Here is a 23800-nt window from a genome sequence, read left to right as displayed (position 1 = left end):
TCAGTCATGCAGATATGTCATAACAGAGATTAGTCAGTACATAAGCGCCATCTGCCCCTTGTTCTGCATGCTCGACTCAAGGATGTTTGAATATATCCCTTCACTACTTAGAATCCATATGATGGTATCATCTATTTCAAAATTCAACAACAAAATAGAAACAAATAATAAATTGTGAGAGTCCATTCTTTGGGACGGAATTATAGCTAAAGGAAATAAATCAAAGAGCAGTTTAACACACATGAAAAGAAATACCTGTAGGCATGACTGGTAGGCCATTCATTCATTCATTCATTCACACATTGTATTGTTTGCTCATTCGAAAAATACTCATGGATCGTCTACTGTGGATCATCAATCACTCATTTAATGAGCATTTATGTTATACCCATTCATTCATTTATTCATTCATCAAATTAGTACTGTAAATGGCAGATCATTATTAAGCACTTACTAACTAGGTGCTAGTCCTGAACAGGCTCTATAAGAAAGTCTCAAATGTATGGGTGAGATAGAAGCCCTCAAAATGTGTTTGTAAACATATCCTGAATGTTACTGCTGCTGGGGGGAGGTCACTGGGCCTATGGCCTCTTAGCTCAGTGGGTTTAGAAGAGGGCTTAAAGGGCTTAAGAACCAAGTTCAACTTTAGGGATTCTTTCTTATGCTGGTTGGCCACCTGAGAAGGCACCAGGGGGACCAACAAGAGAGAAGGGTTGACTCCCCCAGTAGGTAACCATCAGAAGAATCATTTACATATTGCCATATAACTCATGAAGTTGTCACAAGGCCAGAATTTGATTACTACTATTTAGTTAGTTAGTTAGTTAGTTAGTTAGTTAGTTAGCTAGTTAGTTAGTTTTGAACCCAGCCGTGCAGTCTCATAATGGTACAGTCTTCAGTTTGCTTCTAAGCATCGCTGCTCATGATGGAGAGTTTTCATTTGGGCCTTAACACTATGAACATACCTTTGAAAGGTGTCCGTCAAGCCAGAAGTTTGATTCCCAGGTGGTTCATTTCTTCTCTCTCTCTTTTTTTTTTTTTTTTTGTCAAACTTTCCCCCAATTACCTACTATGTGTCAGGAATTATTCTAGGCATTTAAGATGCAGAAATAATGAGCCATGGCTCCTGCTCTCCAAGGCTCACCATAAAGTAGGATATCCAGGCACGTGTAGTAATGATGAGCAGTGCATTTCTTATTAGTGCTACACAATGTAGTATGTGGGAATCATAGCAAAGAAGAAAAGCGGACCTGTTGTTAAAGAGAGAAGATAAAGGATTATGTCAGCTCTGGAGATAGGGCACCTCATCTGGACACTTAACACATTTGCCTGTCCAGCATTGTTTCCTCTTTCCCCTGGTAAGAGCACCCAATTGCCCTTTGAGGATTCACCCATACTCTCCTCTCAGGGCAGGTGATTTGGCAGGGCTGGCTCCCCACCATGATTCAAGGTATAGGCATGTGACTCAGGCCTGGCCAATTAGAAACGGGTCATGTGACACAGATTAGACCAATGAGAGATGGTCTCAGGATTTTGTTTTGGCAATAGAAGCTACGATAGGGGAACCAACTTTCCTTTAAGGTCACTAACCTGGTTGGCTGTAAATGTGGAGTTTCTGGGTGAGGGTTTGGAAAGGACCACATGACATAGGCAGTGTTGAAAATGAAGGCAACATAGAATTAAGCAGAGCCCAGAAATGGAGGAAAAAATGAGCCATTGGCCTTGTGCCCTTGTCAGAGCCCTTGGATGTGGCTAGTTCAAATTAAGATGGGCTGTAAGTGCAAAATATAAACTGAATTTCAAAGTCTTAGTATGGAAAAAGAAAAAAATTATAAAAGATCTCATTAATAACTTCTATATTGATTATGTTGAAATGATAATATTTTGAATATATTGGATTAAAGAAAATATATTATTGAAATTAATTCTCCTGTTCCTTTTGACTTTTTAAAAAATATGGCTACTAGCAAATTTAAAATTACATACAGGGCTCACATTATTTCCTGCTGGACAGCACTGACTTAGAACAGACTCTAAAGCCAGAGTGAGGATTGAAATCTGGCTTCTCTATTTAAGAACCATACGACACAGGATAACAATTTCACCAAATCCTGGTTCCCCAACCTCCCTGTAAAAAGAGGCAACTAATAGTACCCACCTCATCGGGAGGCTGTTAAATGAGAAAACATATTTGCTGTGTTTAGCACCATGCTTGGCATGTATGTCCTTCTTAGTAAATGTCAGCTATTCAGAGCTACTCTGTAGTATTGCACCTGGTAGGTCTGGAAACTGGACTAGATCTGTAAAGGACAGAAAATTTGCATAAATCCCTGACACTGAGCCGTTTCCTTTTGATTTGCCATTTTCTAAATCTAAAGTGCTCACAAAATGAAGCTATTGTTAAAGGATGGCTACAGTTAGCCAGGTTCTGGTTAAGTGCAAGCTCTGTTAAGTTAGGTTTTGATTAGGACTAGTAGTCATAATTCTTTATGGCACTGAAGAATATATGCAGTTCTTGTTACACATAATATTAATATAGGTAATATCTATACTGTTATTGTTGCACATAATATTAATATGCTCTCCTGAGAGCATACCATGTGCTAGGCATTGCAATAAGCATTTTACCTAAAAGTCATGCTCCCGACAGCCCTAAAGCACAGAAGGGTAGAGAGATTCTCAGGGTAACTAACCTAGGAAGGGGAAGAGACATGACTTGACCCAAGTTTGTTTGATCCCAAAAGTCAATCTACGTATTACTAGAGCAGAAATATTCTGGGTAATATTTCATTTCCTGTGGCGATGAAATCATGGTGCCTTCCTCAGAGCTCCATGAACGGTTTATGTAGAGGTGAAAGATTGGTTTACCTCAGGAGTTCCAGATTATTGCACCAACAAAAGAGAATCAGATTTCATAGTAATGAAAGGGTCTGCTTTAAAAAGTTGTCCATTCCTTAGTTATAAGGAAGCGAAGAACATCCATCTGTGATAATGATCCCATTAAATGCAGTCCTTCTTTTCTACTGTTCTAAAACATTACCAGCTGGCATTGCAAAAGTGGTAGAACTTTCTCTCTTGAGAATTTTCTAGGACCTTACAAACATGACCCCATTAATCCACTCAATACCCGGATGAGATAGGTGGTTGGAAGTGATTATTATTGTCACTTTCAAGATAGAAAACCTGAAGCCAAGAGAGATTAAGCAATTAGTTCAAGGTCAAATGGTGAGCTAGAGCCAGACCTGGAAGTGAAACAATTATCTTGTGAAATTCCAATCAAATGCACAAACTGATTGGCTAGTTACCACCATGTGCTACTATCCAGTTAGGTGCCCTCAGTGCAAAATGACTGGCTTTTAAAGGAGATTTCTGCAACTGCCTTTGACTGAAATTGTATGGATTCGTTTAATACCAATGTTCAAACTGACGTCAGATTTTTCCAAAATGTTGGCTAAAGGAAAATACAGCTCCTTGCTCCAAATGTGGTATCCATTTTACCTAGCTCTGTTACATTTAATCATAACTACAAGCACAGTTTGAGAGAATAGAGGGAGAATTGTTCCACAAAGAAGCTCTGCTTGTGTTTTCTTTTTTTCAGAGATAAACTGCAGCACTTAAAAAGGTTTAGGGGACATCTTGCCATTTACTATGATGTGACAACTGAGGAAAGATGAATATAAACTATCTCTGAATTGTACAAAATCTAACTACTCGCGTCTGAGCCTACCATCATTCTTCAGTCAAATAGCCTTTACTCTTTACAGCTGTATTCTTTTGACAGTAGGTGAAGTTGTATGAACCAAAGTTGGGAAAAGAGAAGAGTTCCTGGTCAGCAAGGAGGACATCCATGCTTTAAGTTAACAATTCCAAGGGCATATGTGTGGAAAATCAGTCTACTCGAGAGAGTGCTTCTAATGGCCCCTCTTCTCTAATTTTGCAAAAGTCCCTGCCCCTCCAAATACCTGAAGCAAATTTTTATTTCTTTCTGCTGACTTCAGTCTTTGGTAATTTAAAGTCACCTACTCCATTATCAGTTTTGACTGGTTTGGGCAACATGAGATATTAATGAAATCATTGTTGGGAGGAAAATAAGGCCCCATTTCATTAACTTGTTAAGAGGGAGTCTACACTTTTAGAGATGCCACGTGCCATGCTCTGAGCTTGTTCTTTAAGCATTCACAGTGGTCTCTTTTGGATTTGTTGAATTTTGTGTTGTTTTTTTTTTTTTTTGACCAGTAAAATCAGACTCTTGGAGAAATTCTTCTCTTATGACTTCCTCATTTCTGCAAGTCCAGGAGATTTGGGACTGGTCATTCTAAAAAATTCCAATTCTGTCTCCTATCACTGCTTACCCTGCTCAACCTTTTCTCAACCCCCTCGGTCCTGTGCTGATGTGGACAGCTCCTTCCAGGAACACAAACTCAACCTAAGCCTGCTACAGGAATGCTATCTTGCTAATGTACAGACATTGCAGGGGAAAAAATATTTTTTAAAGCGTATCCATTTTCTTCTTTTCAAAAATTAAACACTTAGGGGGAATCCAAAGGCAAGGCAGTTCTTTCCCCGTAACCTACTTCCACATTCTTATAAACTGAAAACTTGATGCTCAGAAAGCAAAGCATCTTCAACTGGAGTGTGGGGCCCAGCTTCAACATCTCACAAAGGACTATCTTGAGCATTTCCAAATGGGGTTACAGTGTCTTACTATTTCTAAAAGTCCTAGCTTGTGGCTGTCTTAAGACATTTCCATGGAGTCCATTAAGATGCCCTATTTGAAGGATGCTGAATAGCATGGCATTATTTGCAAACAACCATGCTGTAAAATAAACCAAGAAAAGCAGTTGCCCTACCAACAGAACACTAAAATCCAAGGTCATAGTTTTTGGCTGCAGGCAAAGACACCGATTCCCAACCAATCCCTGGCTGGCTCTAAAGACTTAATTCTTCTTTGAGATGTGTATAGCGTTCAGGAGAGAAAAGGGACACAGTCCTGTCCTGTGCAAAGTCTTCTCATGGTGCTTTGCCACACTGGTATTAGTTTTTTTGGTTTTGTTTTGGTTTTTTTTCTGTTTTTCTCACCAGGCACACATTTCTTATCATACAAGTCAAGCAGGTCTTTCCTGCATTTTAAAAACCCAGTGCTTTATTGTCCAAAACCCTTGCTCTTGACTTGAGTGCATGTGTTTTGTGGAAGTACAAGTGGTAATTACACAAGTCTTTCCTTCCCTGTCATTGGCAACAGTCACCAGGGAAATTTATAGCCCCCAATATCCAGATCTGGAAACTGGTTATTAAACGTGGTCGAGGAAAACCCTGACGTGGCAAGTGGGATCTGAACAAGGACCAGCTTGGCAGCAGTTCTTGTGAGAGAATGGCTGAGAGTCAGCAAGTGGCCATCAATTTTATTTCATTAAAGATGTTTGCTATTTATGATAATATTACTACTAATAATCATTATTTTCATTTGTTCAGAAAATGCTACGTGGCTAGCATTTTGTTAAGTGCCCATTTGATCCTTGTTTAAAAAAAAAAAAAAAAAAAATCTCCCGAAATGTATTAGAATTTTTGGATAAAGAAACAAATACAAAGAGGCTAAGTAACCAGTCCAGTGTTACTCGTTTGAGACGTGATGGAGTCAGGATTTTAACATATCCAGAGGATTCAAACTCAAATACATTCAGGGTCAGGCAGCTAGACACACTGGGAGAAGCTGGCCAAGAATAGCCTTTGGAGAATAATGAGGACAATGGAGAAATGGCAAGTGTATCTAATACTTCTCCAAGCTCCCAGACTCCAAGCTTACCACTACTGCCCTGTCAAAAATTTCTAACACACAGTGCTGACCAGTCAAGAAATATCTGAAGCCTAAATTCATTCCACAAGCCCTTGTTTTCCAGCCTCTGTAATTTGAAATGATTACTGCTTAACAACATTAATTTTTTTTTAAAAAATATAACCTTCTAAATGAAATAGAGCATACAGAAAAGAGTAAACAAATCTTAAGTATATTGCTTGATGAATCTTTCTAAATTGAACATAACTATGTAACCAACTTCCAGGTCAAGAATCAGAATATTACTGGCACCCAGAAACCTCTTTTGGTGCCCTTACTAGGTATTAATACCCCAAAGGTTAGCCGCTATCCTGACTCCTAACCCCAGAGATTAATTTCATCTGTTTCTGAGCCTTACGTGAATAGAATTGTACGGTATATTCTCGTCTCTATCTGCTTTCACCTTACATTATGGGCAATTCACGCAGACAGTGGCATCTTTCTCAATGGCTTGTATTTTCAAATATTGTTTGATAGATTCGAATATTGTTTGATGGATTATACCTGAGCTACTAAGGAGGAAAAGTTCTTTTTCTGAATACAGATTCTAAAAATTGAAACAAGCCACTCTAGGACTTTGTCAGAGTTTTGGATAAATGTTTGTTGTTAAAATTTTTTTCTAAACGTTTTCTCATTTATTGTCTCATTTTATCCTCTCACCTTATCTAGTGAGTTGTAGTTAAGCGGACGTGGAGGTTTCGTCTTGAATTTAGGCAAAGTTTCTCTCCTGAGTTCTCTCTAAAGTGAAGCCACTGTGTTGACACAGACAACATCTGTTTTTAAACTGTAGAAATGTTGGCTTTGCCCTGCACTAGGGAAAGAGTTTATACCACCCACATTGATCATTTCTGCCATAGATACCCATGTCATTTTACAGGAGAAAGCAAGGTTAGGGGTGGCAAAAATATTTTCAAATAGTAGGGAAAACTGGTCCAAACAACAGAGCTGTCGATTCAAACAATTTTTGTCAAAAAGTCTTTCAGATTTTTTTTCTTCTCTAGTGAGTGCATCCTCTATATTCAGCATAATATTCTTTCTAAGATAGAGATTTATTCATCTATCTCTGAACTTTAAAAATCCATCATGATGGGGTAATAAGTAACTACAGTGGAGAACCCTAGCAAGCACTATCTCAGCCAGATGATCAAGGCCAAAAGTTATGTTGAAAGTACATACTCTTGATATGATGTGATGAGAATGGTACTTTACCTCTGTGGTTTTCCTCCCATAAACCATACCCCCAGTCTAACCGTGAGAGAAAGATCAGATAAATCCTAGAAGATGGGCCACCTAGGATATATCTGACCCTCCCTCTCAAAACTGTCAAGATAATTAAAAACAAGGGTAACGTGAGAAACTCACAGCCAAGAGGACCCTAAGGAGACACAACAACTCAATGTTTTGTGGTATTCTAGATGAGGTCCTTGAACAGAAAAAAGACAGTAGGTAAAAAATAAGGAAAATCTGAATGAAGTATAGACTTTAGTTAGTAGCAACCTATCAGTGGTGGTTCAATTGGTGACAACTATTCAGTACTAATGAAAGATCTTAAAAGAGGAAATGGTACATGTGTGGGAAGGGAGCTTATATGGGAACTCTCTGCACTTCCTGTTCAATTTTTTAAAAAATCTAAGACTGTTCTAAAATTAAAGTCTACTAAAAATAAAGATCATTTAAAAAACCATCACTTGATTTCTGTGGAGGGTTTTCCAAAATTCAGAGATCAGAGGGGGTCCTTAAAATGATTTTAGGTGATTCACGGACAAAATCTTAAATACTCCTGAACCACACAGATAACTATTCCTTTACTGATCATTTTCAATTTTTTTGATTCATTAACTAAGTGAAAATCCCAGTTTAGCCCTAGAAACACTTTTCTGACCTTTGTCAGTCTCCCTTTTTAATAACAACAAAAAAGCTTCAGCCTCAGAACTTTATCTTCATATTTATTGTTCTTATATTTGGTGATGTCTATCTATTGAAAATGGTCCTACTTTCTTATTTCCGATAGTGGTTATTTTTTTTCTTAAATTTATTTAAATAAAAATGTAAGCCCATTTAAATTTTAAACATTACTTAACTATGACAACATATTGAGCATATTATCTTCAGCTATATCCAGTTTTCCTATATCCAGGAAAACTCAGGAAAGTGGTACTCGAATTACTGAAGTTGAGAACCAATAAACAACAACCATACCCCGCCGCATGGCACTCAGGACCTTCTCCCACTTCGGGACACCTGTCCAGTTTCTCGTAGCCGAGTGTTCCACTGTGTAAACCCAAAGATGCCTAGGATGTCAGAGGTGCTTAGAAATCAGGGAGACCCATGGATAGCCAGTTTAAATTCGATGTACTAAATTTGTCTGGATCCTCTTTTCACACGTGACTTGATTTCCACTGGAATCCATGGCCATTCTTTCATAATTATGGGTTGACTGTGGCGCAGATGAAGCAACCAATTTCTTTTAGCCCCTGTGAAGTCCAAAAGCATGCTAGAGACCAAACCCGCAACAGGGAAGCACCGCTGGGTAGGTATGAGTGGGATCTGAATCCCAGCCTCATACGTCCCCTCCCATCTGACTCGCGCCCGATGCATCCTTGAAGCAGAGCAGTTTGCTGAGCACCGAGTCCAAAGTCCGGCTCCACCACGTACAATCTTGCGTATCCTGGGTGAAGTACATCAGCTCTCTGGATCCCCTTTTCCTTGTCTGTAAAGTGACAGTAGTAATAGTACGTGCCTTTTGGGATTATTGCGAGGACAAATGAGTTTGTGTAAGCACAGCACTAGCACAACGCTGGTACCAAATAAATGCTCTATAAATACATACTGTTGGTGGTCACCTCTGTGGGCCCCCACTTCCCTCCTTGTAAATTGTGGGTCATGACAGTACCTACTTCATAGGACTGTTTCCAGGAATAAATGAGTGGATGCATATTAACCCTTAGTGCCATGGCCTGGCTCCTAGGAAACTCTCAACGTTCAATTAGTTATTTACTTATTATTAGCATGATTATTACTATGGATTGGCAATTCCAAGAATTAGAATGCCTCTCCAATCTTTTGTAACAGCAGTTCACTAGAAGCAATCAAGGTAGACTTTTAAGGTCAAAAACCTCAGGTGTACAAGCTAAAGGTATGAATTGACTTGCAGTCAAGTCCAGCAGTGTGTGGGCTGGTGCCTTTCTTTCCAAAAGGACTGATTGTGGATAAAGCAGCAGAGGTTCTGTCTGGCCAGTTGGGTTTACATAAATAGGCCTGAATGCAAGCCGGCTGCTTCAGGAAGTTCTATGAGGTAAGAAATTCTCGTCCACCAAAAGTTCTTTTTCTACAAAAGGCAACATAATGAAACAGGCAAACGTCTTTGCAGGTCGCCCCAAAATGGGCCTGACTGTAAGATAATTTCACACCCCGCAGCTTTGAGTCCATGAAGTACAGAAACCAAACGATATTTCCGTTGTGTTGTCAAGGGCCAACTGGGGAGAGATTTTGTCCCATGCTCTCCTCCCGGAGAGTCTTCAGGGACACATATCCCTGTTCCAGGAGCTCTAGGGGACAGTCCTGGGTTGCGATGAACTTACCATGCTTGGATCAGTCACTTCTGACTTGGCCTCAGTTTCTTCAACTGTAACCTGAGGCTCTTGGATTACATGACATCTAACCTATATTCTAGTTCTGATAATCAATTACTCTCCGATTTCAATAATGGTAAGAATTGGTAACTCATTTTTTGCAATATAATTCAAACCCATAAAGAAACCAGAAGCTGGTTCTCCACAGGTGGGCTGTGAAGGCTAATGGACAATCTTCTGTATTTTTCTGGATGATTTTGTGTGTGTAACCAAGTAATGGCAGGGCTAGCTATTGTTTCTGCCTGCCCACATTCTTGTCCTTCTCTTCTAGAATGTAGCCCATTGTGTCCCCTTTGGAAATGGCTCCTCCCTCATTCAGTGGGGCTGCCAATCACTTGGTCTCACTATCCCGACTCCCTTGAATAAGGTAATTGGAAGTATGGTCCAAAAAAGGACCAGTAAGAGTCTCTTTAGGGGGCTGATATGGCTGCTGGGTGAGAAAGGGGCTTTTCTCTAAAATTCAAGAATCCTCAAAGCTGTTGGGAGTCATCTTTGCTACCAAATGGAGAGAACCTAGCAGAGACTGACATAAACGCCCTGGAAAGTGCAGAGGGAACAGGGAGAAAAAGAGGAAGGGAGAAAGAGATTGAGAGAGATACAGAAAAGAGAAGGATTGAGAGCTAGAGAGAGGCAAAAATAAGGGAAAGGAAGAGGGAAAGAAAGAAGGGAGATACCTCCAACGACTTAATTTCTTGGAATGAACCTCTAGATCCAAATCCACGTAAAAGAAAATTTATGCCTTGGCCATTCCGGTAAAGTTAGTCCATAACTTTCCTTCCCCCCCGCTTTTTTTCCTTTGAGTCCGTAGGTTCTTCAAATGGGGATCCATGACCCCAAAAAGGTTAGAAACCACCACAATCAGAACATTTATTAGAGGTGGAATGAACTCACTTCAGAAAGAAACAAAGTTTATTTGATGAATATAAATAAGGCGATCAGCACAAAGTACTTCTCATACACATGATAACAAATTTATGAACTGTACATACCTTGTATGCTGTACTTCTACTAGACACGAGGTTACAATGACTGGCTAATACATGCCCATTGGTAGTTTCTGAGGGTTCCTTAGTTTTATTTATTTTTTTCATATCGAAGTCCATAATCACATGGTCAATATCACAACCCACATGCCACTCACTTGAAGAAATATTACAAGAAGCACTATCAAACGAGGGTCTCTGGGAATTAGATACACTGACCCCTGACGGCATTCAAACGCCACTCGACAAAAACATCTCAGATACAGCTTATGTCAACACATTTGAGGGCTCGTCATAAACACTGTTTAAAAAGAAAAATGAAACCCACTTTCAAATGAAAGTTGACACGCTGTTAACGTGCATACTGGATACACAAAAATCATTAAATACAAAATTGAGACTGTACATTGAAATCAAATGGGGTATAAAGTACAAGCCTGCTTTTGCACAAAGCAAGAAGACCAAGTTCTCCCACATGTTAGCCTCGGCTTCTTTTTCCCATCTTCATTATGATTAGAGGGGAACCTGCCAAAGTTTGAGCAAAGGAAATATCCCAACATCACAGTGTTTGTTGTAAACCCAGAGACTATTTTTAATATGTGAAAAGGCAATTTTCACATATTAAAAACATCAGAGAATATTACATGAAATGGGAAAGGATACTACGTTAGACAGAATTTAATTTTTCGGGGACTAAATGACATGCCCCATAAAGGTAAGATCAATAATAGTTTTAACCAACCAAAGAGGGGCAAAAAATGATCCCCCAAACAACAGCTGTGACAAAATTGGCACATACTTAGAAATAGCTAACTATACACGATTGGTTGCTTTTTCTGTTCAGTGGACCCTACTTTCCTTAGTGGATTTTCTACTTCCTACTTCAAGTATTCAGCTGCAGAGTTCAGGTCAGGACTTGGCTGTGGGAGGCAGTGAGGCTGCCTATTTGAGGACACCCAAGCTGTTCACATGGGTACATTTGTGGCCTGGGTTTTCAGTGCGACATTGTGTCAAAATGTGCTAAATATGCTTGCAAAGAACTCTGCTCATTTTTCCAATCGAGACCTAGATCCCTTTGATAGTTAAAGAACAAACTTTTTAAACACGAATGTATTTGGATGGTCTATGCAACACATAAGCTTTACATAGCTTGCTATACTTACAAGAACAAAGCCAGAAGCGAGAAACCCGCTTGAATAGATTACTTCTAATGCACAGAGGATGAACAGTGCAACTCATACACAGTTTCATCTTTCCTGACAAATACGGTGTCTGTTTTTTAAATATCTCTATGGCTCATGGGAGAGGTCCAGAGTTAATTGCACCAACATTTAAAAAAGTAATAATAACAACTAAATTCAATGCAAGACTTTAGGAACATCTGTTTAGAATCCTTTTCACAGCAGCAAAGAAAGACAACTATATTTATTAAGGCCACTCATGCTTAAATTCACTGTCCTTTAAAAATGCAGATTTTCATCTCCCACTTGCATACACGTGGAAGGGTTTCTTCCATTGACAAGAAAATGGATCAATACAAGAGTTGCACATGTTTGCCAGACTTGGTCATGAGTTTTATGAAGTTATAACACTTTAACTTTTTTTTTAATCTTCAGAGGAAGCAGTAGGAGTTTAATTCTCCTTAGTACCATGTCACTGTATGTAAAAGACCTCAAGATTTGGTCTCTTTCCCTGGCATGTGCTTTAAATAATGACTCTGTACCCACAAACATGTTGTGTACAGCTATATACAGATACACAGCTTTTATGATTATTCCTCATTCATCAATGTTTTCATGTTTGATGCTGAAAATGCTTTGGAATCCATGTTGGAGACATTTTTAAAAAATTGAGAAATGACCCTTCATTTACAGAAGATCTAAGCTTACACTGTTTGCACAGCATTTGGATCTTGAAATGTGAATGAGTCCCAGCTTCTTCATGGAGACCTGCATGTACGGGAATGGTAAGAGTCTGAGGCTTGGTCACATTCCAGCCATGGGGATGCATGGAACACATGGAATAGAAATATGCAGGTGCCTCAGGCTGTTGCCACTCTTCAGTACAAAAACAGGATAGATAAAATTATGAATGATCAATTTAGATGTGCCATGCATTGTCAGAGACACACACCACGTTCTCATAAGGCGATTTCTTGGCAAGTATTAGTGGTTTAAAAAATTGATTTCATTTCCAACCTGGCCCAGAGGTAACTACTGGTTACACCATCAAAATATGGTTCTTCAAACAGCAGATTAAAGAAATAGAGGAGGGTAAAGGCTCGCCATTTTTGGTGTTTTGGTTTCTTTGTCAAACGCTCCATACATCTTGGTAGACAAACACTGCAAACACCACTCACTCACTCACAGAGTTCAAACTTTGATAATCTAATGCATTAGGGATGACCGCTTAGACTGAACCAGCAGAAAAACTGGAGATGAAGCTAGTTGTCCAACAGAAGATGATTCCACAGTTAAAATCCCATGGAGTTCAAATTTTCCAATGATGCTTAAGTAACATAAATAAAATGTTATCAAATAATGACATTCGGAAGAGATGATCGAATTTTAATGCCCAAATCTCGACCAAAAAAAAATGGAGGATCTATCATTTTTCTCCTCTGCCTCATTCTTCCTTTCCAACATATGAAACGACATGAGATGACGAAGGAAATATCAAGTTGAACAGAATCGTGCTCAATAATGGAAGTGAGACTCCTCTTCAGTCCTGATGAGCATTCCAGGTGGTGATGGACAGCGATGTGAGCCGCACGCAAAAGATTATCAGAATATTGCTGCAGAGCTGCATTTTCCCTTTAGTCAGCCCTTCTGATAGCTGTAACAAAAAAGCATGTGATTTAGCATTCCAATAACTGGCAATGATATCGGAGATCATCCTCACAGACAGTCCCCTCCCATTCCTGTACTGACCCTCCATCACTCTGTTTGGTTGGGGTCAGTTGGGATTGGTGCGGGGTGGGGATGGCAACGAGGAGGATGCATATAGGAAGGATAAAGTGAACAGAAAGTTTAAACTATGTCCTGCAAACACATCTGAGAAGAGGCTTTTTTCGAAATATGTCACATATAGGTATTAGATGTCTCCTGGTATGCAAAAATAAATTAAAAGAAATTATTCCATAATGTTCCAGTGATTATTTCTATATGACCAGATTATGTGTCAATTTTCTTCTCTCCACACTTTTGTAAAATGAGTATGGTTTTTAAAGTAATTTTTAACTTGACTTTATAGAGATTGGAGACTTAGAGATGGTCAGTATACCAGAAAACTAACATTCACTTACAAACCATGTAAGAACAACAGTTTAAAAGAATTCAGAAGACTACTAGACCCAGCAATTCCACATCTCGGTATATACCCAGAAGAATGGAAAACAGGGACTCAAACAGATACATCAATGTTCATAGCAGCATTATTCACAATAACCAAAATGTAGAAGCAACTTCCAAGTGTCCATCAACGGACGAATGGATAAACAAAAAGTGGTACATACGCACCATGGAATATTATTCAGCCTTAAGAAGAAATGAAGTTCTGACACATGCTATAACATGGATGACCCCGAAGACGTGCTAAGCGAAATAAGTCAGACACCAAAGGACGAATACTGTATGATTTCGCTTATATGAAATATCTAGAGTAGACAAATTCATAGATACAGAAAATAGATTAGAGGTTACCAAGGCTCTGGGAGTGAGGGAATGGGGAGTTATTGCTGAATGAGTACAGAGTTTCTGTTTGGGGCAATAAAAAAGAAATGGATAGTAGTATTGGTTATACAACTCTGCGTACGTATTTAATGCCAATGAACTGTACACTTTAAATTGGTTAAAATAGTAAATTTTATGTATATTTTACCACAATAAAAACACTTAAAAAAAGAATACAGATATCTTCTTAAATCAAGCAGAATGAAATAAAGTTGTCTTTCATCCCCACATCCAATGGCGTGTGTTTATGCTTAGACCTACACATAAATGTAGCAGCTACTCATTTGCATATTTCATGTCCTGGGGAACAGGTATCCACATCACCTCAAGTTTTCTCACTGTCCCAGTAAGAGACCCTGAATATGGAACACAACTGCAGCCTGGGAAGAAACAGTAAAATGGGTAAGAAGAGAGGAGCATCCCATATCGACCCTTCAAATGATGGCTTTTTTCCCTGCTTGATGCTCAACTTTGTGTGCCTGCATCATTATCATTCACATATGGCCTTTGAATATTTCGGGAGTTTCCGGGCATATGGCAATAGTGCAGCTCTCTGGGGAACATGGCAAGAGAGAGGAAAGATCAAACACACACACATACACACTCACACACATGTGAGCCACTTTTTATATATAGCCTGAGCTGTCTGATTTGGTGGTTGATACGCAGCATTTCTCGAGTCGCACTGACTAACGAGCATGCCAAAGATCCCAATGTCTGCACAGGTAGGAAGTTATTTCAAGCCATCGTTAAACAGTGCTAATGAAATATGTGGCTTGGATGAACTCTGCTAATTCATACTCTGAGGAGTTTGGTGTAACCCTTCTGGTTAAGAAACTTGAATCGGGGCAAAAAAATGACTTTTGCAGAGCCAGAAAGCAAGGGAGTTCCTAGAGCAGATCATATTACTCATTCTGGCACATAAAATCTCTGCAAACTTTGTATGAAAATTGTAAGTCAGAGCACGCTTTCTGCTTCATGAGCTGTGCATAGCTCTAATTCTTTTGTGCATTAAGTATTTCTTAATCATCTTTATAAAAGGCTGATCAATATATTCAAAGGGCATATGACTGAAAGGTAAAGAGAAACCCATAGTACTAAAATGCACCGGTCACATTTTATAGATGGGGAAACGAGTGAAAAATAATTACAGTGAATGTCCGATGTCCTTGATGTTTTTCCAAGATAAAGTAGCAAAGAACAATCATTTATTCAGTTGAGAGAAAGATTTCCAGCTGGGTAATAGGTCACAAGGCAGAATACAGTGCCTTGCAACTGCAGTGCACTGTTTTGGGGTAAGGATTATACGGTAGAAAAAAGAGCTCTCAAATAGTGTTGCCACTCCTTCAGTACGACAATCCATTCACCAGAAGGCCTAAATGGAACTGAGAGAGAGAGAGAGAGAGAGAGAGAGAGAGAGAGAGAAACAAACTCAAATGACGTTGCCAGCAGTTGGAATGCAGATGATTCCTTGTTGAAGGACAAATATGCATATGGTTTTAAGAAATTTTAAAAGGAATCCTGGTTTCCAGCAACGAAGCAAGCAATCTAGTCAGCCACCCACTGTGAGATAAGCTCTGACCAGTCCTCCCTCACCTGACGGCCTAGGAGGCCCAACCTGTCCCCATGCATCCTCTCCTATAACACCCAACTCTGCAGTCTCATCAATGCAGCCAACAGTGTTTTTTCAATAATGACATCCACTTCATCTTGCATTTCACATTTATAGGTTTCATTTACAAATCTCATTGCCCTTGAGATGGAGGATGGACTCTTGACCATGCTGGCAAGGTCTCATGTGGTCTCTCTCTCTCCAGTGCCATGCTTCATGTCCCACCTATGCTGAACTTACCTCTGCAGTCCTAAAGCTTTCTCTTCTACCCATCTCGCAAACTTATCTTTCTGTCAGACATGCATATACACCAATCCTTGACCTGATCAATTCCTACTTATTCTTTAGTCACAATTTAGATGTCACTTCTTCCCAAGAAGACCTTCCTGACCCTCCTGAGTGTGAGATGTGGCACAGGAAGTCTCACACATACTGCACTGACCCCTTCTAATGACTTGTCTAGACTTTTACTGTCCAACATGGTAGACATTGACCACATGTAGCTACTCGGCACTTGAAATATGGCTAGTCCAAATTGAGATGTGCTGTAAGTGTCAATTATGCATCAGATTTCGAAGATTTAGTATGAAATTAGTTTTTTATACTGATTTTGAATGACTATAAATCAATATATTAAATTTTAGATTTAGTATGAATGATTTTTTTATACTGATTTCGTATTAGAATGACATTCTGGATGTGTTGGATCAAATTAAATACATCATTACAATTAATTTCACCTTGTTTTTATTACTGTTTTTAATGTAGCTACTTGAAAACTCAGGTGTGGCTTGTGTATATTTCTATTGAACAACATTGGTCTAGGCTATAAGCTCTACAACAAGGCAGGCCAGTCTTGCTCAGTTAGCATCCCCTATGTCTCACACAGTTCTTAGAATGGAATGAGTTGATTCACTCATTCATTCTCCAGGTATTAGAGAGCACTTAGAGTAGGCAGAACCCTAAAGTCACCCTCCCCTACCCCGCAATGACTTCTTGCTCTTAACCCTAGCACCGGGACCATGAACATCTCATCCGGTGATTATACTACCTTACGGATGTAGTTAAGATCATTAATCACTTGACTGTAAGTTAATCAAAAGAGAGACTATCTGAGTGGACCCAATTTAATCACAGGGGCCTTTTAATAGAAGAGACTTTTCTCTTGCTGATAGCAGAAGAGAAAATCCAAGAAATCTGAAATACGAGAGAGATTTGCTGTGCTGAGATGGAGGGAGCTATGGGGCAAAGACCTGTACTATAGGATCCAGGGTAGTCCCTAGCTGACTGCCAGCGAGGAAACAGGGACCTCGCTTCTACAACCACAATATGAATGAGCTTGGTGCTTCCCAGTCTCCAGGTTAAAGTCCAGCCTGGCTGACACCTGACCTTATGAGACTCTAAAGAGAGAACCTAGTGGGACCCAACTGGTCTTCTGATCTACAGGACTGTTGTTTTAAACCACTAAGTTTGTTGCGATTTGCTATGCAGCAGTAGAAACCTAATAGAACTCCTCTCTGTGTTGGGCAACGTGCTTGTGCCAGGGATATAATGGTAAAAATGACCTGAAATTTCTGCCCCCATGGAGCCTGTATTTTGGGGAGGAAGACAGACAACAAATAGATACAAAAATAAATACAAGAATAAGGGTTTTAAGAATTTGTAACTTGAAGGAAATGAATAGAGCTGTGATAGGGATGCTTAAGATTTATTATGTGACTATATGACAGTTATGGTGTAGGTGTTTATTATATGAAAAGATGTCCACAGTTTTTCAATGAAAAAAGCAGATTACAATTCTACATGTATAATTTGATCTCATTTTTGCATCAACATACATAATAAATATACACACTTGCAAGTATATATACCAGGATATTGTTAGTAATTATAACTGGGTGGTGTTTTTAAATTTTCTTCTTCATAATTTTGTTGTCGTTACACTTTTTGGATTTTTTAAATCAAAGAATGTATAATTGGCATCATAGTAAAATAGAAAGCTATTTCGATTGTGAAAAATCTTGACTTAGTTCTGAAGGGAACCCTGCAGTTAGTGTAGGTGGGGGCGGGGTGGGGGTGGGAGTGAGGGGGAGGGGCGAACTGAGCACAGCAGTAAGAGTCTGCCCCAGGACAAACGCCCCCAGGGGAGCAGGCTATAAACGTGTGGTGTCTCACAAATATTCCTTCAGACTGTTTTTCTTTGGAATAAAGACACCTGCCCGATTATGGCTTTCTTCTCCTGCCCTTTCAGTAGTGATTTGCAGAAACAGGCTGGGAGAAAGGGGTCTTTGGTAAACACGGAGGGGTTAAAGGGGAAACTGTTTAATAACAGTAGTAAAATGCAGGCTATTTTTGACATCTGGGTTAATGTCCATTACACTCCATGTGCTTTCCAAATGTGTGCAGCATGCCCCCAGGTACAAAAACAGACACCCATTCACCACGGCTTTGGATGCCCCTGACGTTGCACATGGAGCCTACATAAAAGTGAGCCCCTGATAGGCTAATTATCAAGGGTCTAAGGAGAAGAGTTGCTCATTCTGGGGGCAGTGGGCATCCTGCAGAACAACCCCACTAAGTGACTCTGCTCACAAGAAAACCCAATAGAGTCGTTTCTACTCAAAAAAAAAAAAAAAAAAATCTGTAACTACATCTGTGTTATTACTTAACATCTTTTAAAATGGGACGGAATGGGTTTCCCGTTTTCCTCATGAAGATTTATTTATTATTGTTGTGATCAAAGTGGCAACAAATTATGTTAAATCATTTAATTTTCTTGATAGGAGCAACCACCTTGAAGCCATAATTCAAAAATATGAGTGGAGAGCAACATTTTACCTTGCAAGTGGCCTCCTACAGCTCCACAGGGCAATAAAATGTAACACTTCAGAGCCCCAAGGGCTGGGGGTGGGGCGGGTGGGGGCAGGCCAGTAAGCCCTCTGCTCAGAATTGCAAACTGCTGTTGGGGATGATGGAGCTTGCTTTGTGGGGAGGAGTGGGCAACTGAGAGACTCCAGATTTCATCTTTGGTTTCTGTCCGCTGGTGCAACTATCCACGGTATTTTAAGTGAAGGAAATTAGATAGACTCAGATGTGTAGATATAAATGGCAGCATACACTGCTATGTGTCCTTAGGATTTATTCTTGCCGTTATTATCGTGGTCAGAATTATTTACGGCTAAAGTTTAGTGCATGCTATCTGCCATGGTGCTCTGTGCTTTTGTGTGAATTATCTCAAACAAGCTTGACAGCACCATGACACTGACCCGGTTGCTAGTCCCTTAGCAGATGAGGAAACTGAAGCTTAAAGGAACTGGATGCTTTGGGTCAAATTCCCCCCTTCCTGGGGCCTGATCTGAGCCTACATCTTCTCGACTCCAGAGCCCATTCTCTTTACCACGAGGCCAGGATTCTCTAAACTCTTGTGTTCTACCATCCCAATTTTGTAATCTCTCCATAATGCCTGTCACATTTAACTAATATTCTTTTCTAAAAAAATCTTTCCTAAAAACTGAAATTTCCTTTTTAAGAAAGATTTATTTACTATCATATTGGTGCCAATATTTGTCTAATGTACATTATAAAAATTGCACAGCTATTAAAATGAAAGTGTGTGCCCACCCAATGCCTGAAACTATCTTCTCGAGGACTGCAGCGCCCTGCCCGCCTCTAGCCCTGCCTCGGAGACCATTCCTGCTGCCCAGCGGCGGCCTTCTCCAGCGGGCGGCACCTGGTCCATGTTGGCGGGGCTTGCACATATTTCATACTCGGGCCACCAGCCAACCCCAGCACCACCCCAGTCAACATTTTAGGTCCTGCTACTATGGGCCTGTCTTTTTTCTTCTCTTCACAAGGGCAAAGGGCAGCAGAAGTGAAAATCAGAAGTCTGCCACTCGACATCAGCATTTGGTATTCTATGCAACTTTTAAAACGTTGGTCAAGGAGAAGTGTGCTTTTAGTTGCAATTTTTTCTTAAAGTAATACCTTTTTCAACCTGAGACTGTCCATAAGCCAAAAGCCTTTGTCATTCTACTCCAGGATTTCTCAGTCTTGACACTGTGGACAATGGGAACTGGGGAATTCTTTGTGGAGGGGTTGTGCTGTGCGTTACTGAATGTGTAGCAGCATCCTTGGCCTCTGTCCGTGAGATGCCAGTGGCATGGACCCTTCTCCAAATCATCACAAAAAAAGTCTCCAAATACTGCCAAATATATCCTGGGGGACAAAATTATACCCAGTTGAGAACCATTGGTCTAATCTATTGTTTTTGTATTTATTTGGTTGACTGTGATGTTTTAAATATAATTAGTTATATTTTCATAAGATATGTATATGCATACATGCATCTACTAACCCATACAAGATATAAATAATCTGTGGAAATAAAGATTGATTTCTAAGCTGCCATCATATTATTTCAGACATGGTTGCATAGATTGAAATGTGTTGTGGAAATAGGTACAACCTACGTAATAAAAATAATAAAAATTTACAACTTATCTGACATAAAATAGAAATGCCACAATCCTGAGATAGCAAGACACCTAAGACAGTCGCTGAACTAAGTGAAAAGGTAAAATCTAGTTTAAATTTATAGCATTCCTTCCGTGTCCCTCTAGGAGTTTGGCACTTTGCCAGGGTTCCTTGTTAAAAATTTGTTAAACGTGTTTGGCATTAATGCAAACACAAAGTGGTCATTTGTTACAAATTCTATTGGAATGCATTCATTTAAGGCAATGAAGTAGTTACTAGAAAAGAAAAAAAATGTTCATTAAGTACATTTTAAAAATACAATGATGTATGCAGTGTGTAACTGTGGCGCCCTGGTGACTATATAAATCGCTGACAGAATAACCACACATCGTGTTTAGTTTGAAATTGGAATCTTTTAAACATAACTGATAGAACAAAAACCTGTTTTGTTTGTTGTCAAACTGATGTTAGTCTTTCTTTTCTGAACTAGTTAAAATAACCAAAAGTTTGGCATATAGTTCCTAACATCTCAAATCAGTGAAACATATAGGTTAAAAATAATGCTTTGGGAATCTTTGGGGGTGCTGAGAATGACATGGGAGACAGGGCTGATTCAACAAACAGAACACTGTGCCCCGTAGAGGGGAAAGTGCCTGAGTCATCCTGGAGAACCCTCTGGAGAACCCCGCTCGAGGAGGTCCCATACTTCCGTGCCCTCATCTCTTGTCTCAGGTTATTAAGTTACCTGCAGAGGGAAAACCATCCGCTTTCATCACGGAGACAATGGAATCCTATGAGCAAACATCCTAAGCCTTGTGTATAGAGCGTCCACCTTCCTGTCCCACCCTGCACTGTTCATACAAAGGAATTATTGCTGAGTAATGCTGACTCCTTAGTTCTCTGACCAAAAGGTTCTGAAGCTCAACTTTGGGAGAAAGGGGCTGTTTGACATTCTATGACATTGGGCCCTGCTTGCTATGGAAGTTTAACGTGGACGATGTCATCTCAGGGCCCCTAAATGTTTGCTAAAAGCCAATCCTCAAGGTGAATAGAAAACTCACACTTCACAGGAATATTCAGAAATTATTCCCAGCTTTCTTCCTCTTCTCTCCACTCAGATATACTTACTGCCCTCAAAGTGTTCACAGAGTAGAATCCTAGTGGTCTGAGAGACACAAGCCCAAATCCCCATGGCCCCCAAAACTCTCTTTAGGTTGGCCTCTTGCTATTTGAGTTTGGTTTTATTCAGTCTGCCATTGAAGGTGATGAACCCAGGGTCTCTGGGGCCCAAGCTCTTGAAACATTCAAAACGTAGCATCCTACATGTGGCCTGGAGAAATTTGCCTTTCCCTCCATGAATGTCAAACAGGATCGAGAAGTCACGCAAAAGGGAGAAAATACTTACCTCCATAAGCAACATGATACGAAAGGTAAGAAACAAACCTAAGTGTTACAGAGCACACCTCGGTTTTATACTATTTGGTGGGCCCTCTGTTAGAAAAGGAATATACAAACAGCTGACTATTTCAAACTTGACAAAAGTATATGGCCACGTGAATACATCATTAGGGCCCCTCCTGGCGTCCTGGAAAAGGTCTGTGTATTGAGGGGCCTGAAGTTTAAGCCCCATTAGCTTCATGACAAATGCTGTCTGCCTGCGACTGAAGTTGATTTTTGAGATAGCATTTTCAAATTCTAATGAGAATAAAGTGAAATGTATTTTGAATTTCCGTACTGGAAAGAATTCAGTGTTAGGATGATCTTGCCATAGCATACCAGAGAAACAGAGACATCTCTGTAGTCTGTGTACTAAGCAAGCTGTCCTGTGTAAGAATGAGATGCCCCTCCTAGAAAAAGGAGCCGGCCAGGCATTTAGGAGAATTTGAAACACGAAGGAACAATTTGATATCTCAAGTCTGCTGACCAGAAGTGGCTCGGATGACAAGTGTTTACAACAGGATCTTCATAGAGCCAATAATGGCAATTAGTCCCCAGGATTTGAAGGCCCCTTCCCAGCCTCACTGAGGTGGAATGCCATTTACTCTTAGGCCAGGGACTAATTAGGGGTCTCTTTTGAAGATCAAGGTTTTGCGATCCCTGCTTCTTAATAACATGGTTTGCCTGCTGGCCACCTGGGTCCAGGCAGACCTCCCTTTTCCCCCTCCCCAAACAGCAGGCACTGCCTTAGGCCAAGAGCAAGTGTGGGCAGGAAAGCACACATCCGGGTGGTTGAGCAATTTAACCTTTTCACCACCAAGGTCTTGCAACCCAGTACTTGATTTGGCCGCCCAGAAATGGAGACAGTTGGTCTAGTTTGTCAGGCAGGGCTGAAGACCTGGGTGTAATGCAGAGAAACCACTGTCAAGGCACAAATGCTGTGCAGCATGCTTTCTTGTATGGGGACAGAGGCAGGAAGACTCCACTTTTCCAGATGAGTGGTGAATCAAGAGGCTCTTTGCCTTTGCTTCAGGTTGGGCCTTTTCCAGAACGAATCTTAGAAGTGACTAGCTACGGAAGGCTGGAGGCAGAGGAGGGGAACAGTCAAGTGCACCTTCTGGAGCCCTAATCTAATCTGTAATCAGACCCAAGAGGTTGAAGTGTCTGCATTTGTGGACTTCTTGACAGGGGCCCCATGGCCTCCCTGCATGTGGCTGGGCTGGCTGCTATGCTCTTTAAGACATGGTGGGGGAGAGGCCAAAACAGCAGGAAAAGTAAGCTGCAAAGAATTAAACTTGTAACAACTTGGGCAAAGTACAAACAGCCAGCAAGGTTGGTCCTTTGGCTGTTGACACACTCTGGCCTGGGTCGGTTGTGGTCACTAAACCCATTAGCGTTCTGATGTGGCAACAGCTAATGCAGCCAGTTCAATGTGTTTTTGTTTAATTTCTAAATGCTGGGTGCACGCTGGCAGTGATGGCCGCTGAAGGCAGGCAACCCCACTGCCATAAACACAGTCATCATTGTCAGTGATCTGCAAATCATTTAAAAACTATTTATTTTTGGCAGATAGAGGCTGAATGGAGTTTTGCATTTGATTAACTGTACTTTAATTTCAACTTGCTTCAAACTTTTTTTGTGTTTTCTAAGCAACCAACAAATCAGTTTCCTGCAACAAACAGAACTAGTCTTCTTGAGGGAGGAGGAGTCTCCTTGGGGAGGTGGAAAAGGGAAAGGAAAATGTATAAACACGGGCCAGCAACTAGCTGAGGGAAGTCAGGCTTTTAAGAAATATTCAGGATCTCTGAGCCCTGTAAGTCCTAATTGGTACCCACCTGCAAATAAAGAAATAAAGCTACCTCAGTTTGGTCTGTAGAGTTGGAAGTGAAATGGGTTCTTAAATGAGACACAAAGGCAAATTCAGTTTGGATTTTATATTGTCTTCAAACTGTATTTTTTTGAAAAGTATGAGATTCAATCTTTTTTCCTTCTTTCCTTCCTTCTCTCCTTCCTTCCCTCCTTCTCTCTCTTCTTCCCTCTCTCCCTCCCACAATTTTTAAAGCATCTACCAGGAACTATGCTAAGGTCTGGAGACATGT

The 23800-nt window shown here is 40.2% G+C and overlaps 1 protein-coding gene across 2 annotated transcripts in view; it reads right to left on the bottom strand.

Annotated features, from left to right (window-relative positions):
* Positions 1-10356: 10356 nt before the first annotated feature.
* The window catches only part of ERC2 (ELKS/RAB6-interacting/CAST family member 2), a 907956-nt gene continuing 894512 nt past the window's right edge, over positions 10357-23800 (bottom strand). For both annotated transcript variants that reach the window (XM_039867403.1, XM_039867394.1), the window contains one exon: positions 10357-13283. Coding sequence is in view for 1 of the 2 variants with exons in the window: in XM_039867394.1 (XP_039723328.1) it covers positions 13170-13283 (114 nt within the window). In the remaining variant the exon portion in view is untranslated. The remainder of the gene's footprint in view (positions 13284-23800) is intronic.

The sequence above is a fragment of the Pteropus medius genome, unplaced genomic scaffold, assembly GCF_902729225.1.
Source record: "Pteropus medius unplaced genomic scaffold, Ma_sr-lr_union100, whole genome shotgun sequence".
In the NCBI taxonomy this organism is placed as follows: domain Eukaryota; kingdom Metazoa; phylum Chordata; class Mammalia; order Chiroptera; family Pteropodidae; genus Pteropus; species Pteropus medius.
The sequence above is the reverse complement of the archived record's forward strand: the minus strand, read 5'-3'. Positions and strand labels throughout refer to the sequence as shown.